The 6423-nt window shown below is 28.8% G+C and overlaps 1 protein-coding gene across 1 annotated transcript in view; it reads left to right on the top strand.

Moving 5' to 3' along the window:
- The window catches only part of LOC100169468 (tachykinin-like peptides receptor 99D), a 49777-nt gene that overhangs the window by 5046 nt on the left and 38308 nt on the right, over positions 1-6423 (top strand). The window contains exons 2-3 of the mRNA XM_008183127.3: positions 4069-4171; positions 4235-4871. Coding sequence (XP_008181349.1) covers positions 4554-4871 — 318 coding nt within the window. The 5' untranslated portion in view covers positions 4069-4171; positions 4235-4553. The remainder of the gene's footprint in view (positions 1-4068; positions 4172-4234; positions 4872-6423) is intronic.

Genomic DNA, 6423 nt, shown 5'->3' with positions numbered 1-6423 from the left:
ACAAGTAATTGAACATCTTTCTCTATAGATCAAATTTATCTATAATTGCAGCTTCATAGTACCTACATGAGTTTTTTTTTTTACAATTTTTACTTTTACATTGTAAATTTTTTTTTAAGATTATCGAAATAATATTCCGATAGTTTTTGCATCCGATCCCAGGGCAGCATCCAAGGAGCTATTACTTAGTTCCTTCTTTCGTGTATTTATGACATTAAATCATTATGTGTTTGATATATTTAGGATTAATCCACGGATTACGTATAATAGTGGAAGTTCTCTTGCCATTAGAAAACCATGTGTTATTCTGGTGTGTCCAATTCTTAGTTTATAGAAGATTTATTTTTTTCCCTGTATATTTGCTATATAAGTTTGATTTCAATATTATGTAAGAATAAGTTAAATATACATTAGTGTTACAACAAATGAAATGATTTTCATAAAATATTCTAAGAGAGAGTTTTTGATTATAGAAATACAAAAGAATCTGAATGTCAAAGATTTATTTTATTTATACTAATAATTTTGTATTTTTTACAAAAAAATAAGAACTGAAATATACCAAATATTTTTTTTTTATAATACCGTATACACAAAATATCACTGAATATAATTTTAGATTTAAGTACACGTAATAAAAAGAGCGGATATCTTTATTTTATTACTCAACATGAATTACAATTTTTTTTGTAAATATACAAAATAATGTTTGATGTTCATAATTATTATTTACAATTTAAATTAGTAGATATAAATAATTTTATATTTCAAATTTACAGCTATATAACTTAATAGATAATAATTATTAATAAGTACGAAATCTGATTTGATTTCGTTAATATGTCTACTTGAGATTGTCTAGAGATGATCTACTTTATTAAAATAATTTTAACATTAGACAATTATTGTGTTCCTAAGCTCCTATACATTTTGTTTGAAATTTTGAATATATAAAATTTACGAAATTTGAAATGTTGATAATTAAATTAAATATCTTAAAATGTAACCTGATCGACCTCAATTATACATATTAACGAATTCAAATCGGTTTTCAAAAGTCTTATCACGTTATCAGGTTCATCGGTAGGGTTGACAAAAAGTACATGCAAATGAGCGTAGGTAGGTACATTGTTTACAGTTCACGCGCACAACGTCGAGGCAAAGCTACTTGTTCATGCGCCTGTGGGAGCTCTCCACTATTTCTTCTATACACATGCACACGCACTAATGATCACTTACAACTCACGCATTGTAAAGACCCGCTTGCATATAATTTGGAAATTGCCTATTTTGAACTCCTTAAAAATTGTCCATTTGCAATCCCCTTAAAACGGTTATAAATCAACGGATAGGCACTCTTTTATTCTTATGTTTCTTGGATTATTTTATTTACCAATAAAAATACAAGTATCTGTAGATCTAAAACCATTTTAACACCATCGTATAAACGTACTAAATGCAATATATTTAGTAGCAAACCATGATATTTGTGTATTAATTTCATACAAAAACAGGGGCGTCATTGTAGGGGTGGAGGTGTGCGAAGGCACCACTAACTTAACAATGTTAATAATATTGGCTTTCCATTGATGCTCCTATATGCATCGTTATAATTAACTATTAAGTATCAATAAAATACACTTGTATATGCATGTAATATAATAAATAAAATAAATATTGTTTTAAATATTTTAGTATACTATATAGTATAAGTATTTCTTTTAGGTGATATGTCTATTTAATTTTTTCATCCACTTTATTATCAAATGTATCCTTGTGTGATAACCACGATGTGTGAGGCAAGTTTTTATCTATTTATTAATACACATTTTTATAAAGGTATACCTAGATAATAAATCCTGTAATATCAATTATAATATTGTAAGACCTGAAAATAACTGAGCACAATTGGTTTATCGACCTAGAAAATACCGAGCGCAATTGGTATATCGAACCAGAAGAGACGGAGCGCAATTGGTCTATCGACTCAGAAAATACCGAGCGCCAATAATATATTAAAAGGTCATTTTAAGCGCAATTGGTAAACTCTCGTTTTACTCATACAGTTCTGAATAAATAACAATAAATTACTCTATGGTCTTATTTGAATAAAAGTCGGCGCCAGTTGCTAATAAGGGGTAGTACTCGTTGGGGAAACGGTAAAATGTGGTAGTACATTCAATGAATATAACTTCAAGTTGATGTTGAGCCTTCAATATATCCGTTGACAAATGATAATAACGTGTTTTGGCCTTCTTAAGAAAGTAAATATAAGAGTCAAGACCGATTAGCCATATGTTTTAAGTGTGGCTTGATTGCTTGATTATTTCTTGAACATTATTCTGAAGATTTCAATGAAACTTTAAAGTTTAAACATTAATTCTATACTCTTAAAATTACCAATCTGGCAATATCAACAGCTTCTAATGAAAGATTTTTTCATATTTCAAACGAGTTAAAACCTATGTACGAAACACTGTGATGGGTGATGATAGATTAAATGATCTGATGGTTTAGCTTCAGAGATAGAAGAAGCAGTAGTAACAATTTATAAGAGGCCGTAACCACATAAGAACACGTAGATACTCACTAATTAAAATTTTAAATTAATAAATCAGTTGATTGTTTTAGTTGCTTAAAAGTTTTTAATACATCGAAATTCTAGCTATTTGAAAAGTACATTAGTTGATACGAGTAAATTAGGATTATATTAGGGAAGGAAATAGTATTAATATACATTTTTTTTTTGAACAGCTTGGTTAAATGTCAAAATATTGGCCTGCCTTAAACCAGGAAAATTAAATTAAATTACGCCCTTGTACAAACAAAATAAGATATCGCTTATAACAATATACTTTATAACAACGAATTATTTTTTCAATCGTGATAACTCATTACGAAGAGTTGGAAAAGAATCGTGAAAAAAAATATTTGCAGATCACTGAATAATAATAACATAATATTTTTCTTAGACAATAGTACAGTCTTGTAAAGTATTTGAGTAAAAGTATTTGAGTAAATGTATTTAAATACTTTTATTGTATTTAGAATACTTTTTAAATACTTTTCGAATAAAATCTTTATCGATTTCTTTTCAATAAATGATTATTTACTATCTTTTTTCTCAGAAATTTAAATAAATCCAATAACAGTAGTGATGAAGATAAAGATGCCAGTACATTATTTTTTACATGGTCCCAAAAAAAATCTGAAAATGTTTCAGTTGAAAATGAATTGAGTGAATTTCTTAAGAAAGGCCCCACTAAGAAACTAAATGTTTTGAATTCCATGCCTACTCTAAAAAAAAGTATTTATACAATACAATACTCCACTTCCATCCAGTTCTGCTGTAGAAAGAGTGTTTAGTGTTGGAGGTGCTGTGCTGTCCAAAAAAAGAGGCAAAATGAATGATGACAATTTTAAAGACTATATGATTTTAAAATCCAATAAAGACTTCTGGTATTAATTTTTGTTTTTATTTTTTTTTTTCCTATTGAATAATTGATTAGAATACATACGTAATGTATACATTAATACAAATATTTTCACTACAAAAATATAGCTTTTATACATGAATTATTTTCTCCAGAAGCTAGGTTTGTTGTGGAGATAAAGGTTCTCATAATATCTATTTAGTTCTCATACAATAAATGATTAAAACGATCATTAATTGGTGATTATTAACTTATCATATAATTATAGGTACCTTGGTTAGTACCAGAATATGGAACATGCATTATATATGAACTATTAAGTATTAACCATATAATAATATGTACAGTTTGAATGAGTTTGATCTCAATGGTCAAATTTAAAGCTTAAATATCAGAGTAAAAGTATTGAACCCAAAGGTAAAACTTAAAACGAATGTATTTAAATAAGTATTTGTGTTTAAATACTTTCTAAGTATTTGTATTTGTTCTTAAATACTTATTAAAAAAAGTACTTTAAATACTATTTAAATACTTTTTAAGTTGATGTATTTGTATCTCTATTTAAATACAAATTAAAAGTATCTTTTTACAAGATTGCAATAGTATAACATATTTTATCATTATCTGTCAATAGGTTAGGTATGATACGGTCGACAAACGCCTAATATATTTATTGCCAGTCTGCTGTCGCCACGGTCGTCGCAGTGTCGAGTGTTTTGAAGATTACAACAGCTGTGGTGTGTGTGTATACGATATTAAAGTTTATGTACGAATAATAATAATATATCTAATCGATACAGAGACCGATTGTCATTTTATCCGCTTGTGCTTGACGTTGACTCGCTCTCTGACAACTTCAGGTCCGTTATTGGCGAGTGCGTCAAATCACAAATAAACTGTTTTAAAAATCTTTGTGCGATTACTTCCTGTTATTGTCAACGGTGAGTTTTGAACGACTTTCACCACCGTATTGTCCACATTTACACGGTACACAGTCGAGTCCGCGGGGCGCCATGACGGGACGGCAACGCCGCAAAGCCCGCGACCAATAGCGGGCGTCAGAATTGTTGACAGTCCGATGTTGCCACGTTTCAGCCGAAGCCGCCGTCGCCTAGCGCAATGGCCGCCGCCGAAATCGCAACCAAGATCGCGGTAAATCTCACAGAAAATCTCACGGCAAATGCCACCTCCAATTTTACAGGCAACGATACGTTGCTGCATGACCAACAAAGCTCCGACCTATACAAGGTTCCAGCCCTATTGGTCGTCGTTCTATCCGTGCTCTACGGTTCAATATCAGTGATCGCTGTGGCCGGAAATGGGTTGGTGATATGGGCCATCGTCACCAGCAAGCGGATGCGGTCAGTCACCAATCACTACTTGGCAAACTTGGCGTTCGCTGACATACTTATCGCACTCTTCGCCATACCATTTGAAGTAAGTGCAATCCTACATAAACACTATAAGTACTCAATTCCTATACTTGACATCATTATATTCCCGTTGGCCCATCCTGTTTGTGATAGTATTGGGTCAAACATTTTACGACCATTATTTCACTTCAAACAACCATACAAGTCGTTAATAATTGATTCACGCAATTTAATTCATGTGCTCATATCATGAAATTATACAACATATATTATATATATTCATAAATCATATCAGTAACGTTTTTTGAATATTCTTATATTACAAAGATATATTTAGGATACAGACTATAACCATTACCGAATAACAATCCAAATAACACATTGAATAAAAATATGAATGATTTCCTCAAAAAACCACAGCTACCTACAATATTAGTTTAACAGTATTGGATTTAATTCAAAATCAACTTAAAATAATTAAAAAGAAATTTTATTATGGGTTATATATTAATACACCTTTGATGTTATTAGTTTGCATTGTATTGTGTTTAATCCCAAAGAAGGTCATTTTCACTATTTTATAAAACCGTTAAATATACAGTCAACGATTATCAGTTCTGTAAGTTGTTGTGTAAGCATACACGATACACCCACTTCAACGATAACACTATTTTCCTATATGGATGCAATTAATAAACCACAAAAGATGTGAAATTAAATTTTGAAAAATTTAAGGTTCCTTCATTATATTATCCTTCATATTATTTTAATTTGATCAAGTTTCTTTTTATGATACAACATAATAATATAATGTTATAGAATTATAAATCCTCAAGATTTTAAAATTGATTTATATATGATATTCCTAATATAAAGTGTACCAATCCAACGATTTATTTTTGTTTTTTTGGTACACGTTTTATTAAATTTGAATAGTTAATTTATATTAATATATTAGAAATTAGTTTTCACAATCAAAGCGGATTATTGTGATATTTTAAAGTAAATATTAATATTCTTTCGAATTTTTTTTTTGTTAATTTAATTTATAAATATCAAAGCATATTTTTAATTTCTTATTCATATGGAGTTTTTTTCTACATATTTTGATGTACTTACACATATTTAATGTTGAACTAATAGATATACTTTCTTATTTACTAGCGTTAAAATGTTTGGGAAGAGAAGTATATATAGGCATATAGTTAGCTAAAAGTTTGTCTATAATATGGAGCATAATTTAATCACGAGATATAATCCCTTCCTTAACTTAACTTTTCTCCACTGAACTCAAAATATATTTATATTTTTTTTCATAATATTCTGTTACCTTATATTAAATTAAAAAAAAATTATTACCAATGAAACTTGTCGTGTACGAGTATTTAAAATGCCTAAATATTACAAATCCAATTTAAAACCAAACATTTTTACTTCTGGAAGGAATCTGACATAAAAAGTTTAGTATTAAAATATAAATATATTATACATTTTTTATTTATAATTTACGTACAATATTTTGTACATTTTAATTTGACAAAATCTCAAATAAACGGTAATTAAAATAAATTGTTTTAATGCAAGGTGGTTGATAAATGATAGTAAAAAAGTTGCTA

The sequence above is a fragment of the Acyrthosiphon pisum genome, chromosome A3 (genome assembly GCF_005508785.2).
Source record: "Acyrthosiphon pisum isolate AL4f chromosome A3, pea_aphid_22Mar2018_4r6ur, whole genome shotgun sequence".
In the NCBI taxonomy this organism is placed as follows: domain Eukaryota; kingdom Metazoa; phylum Arthropoda; class Insecta; order Hemiptera; family Aphididae; genus Acyrthosiphon; species Acyrthosiphon pisum.
The sequence above is the reverse complement of the archived record's forward strand: the minus strand, read 5'-3'. Positions and strand labels throughout refer to the sequence as shown.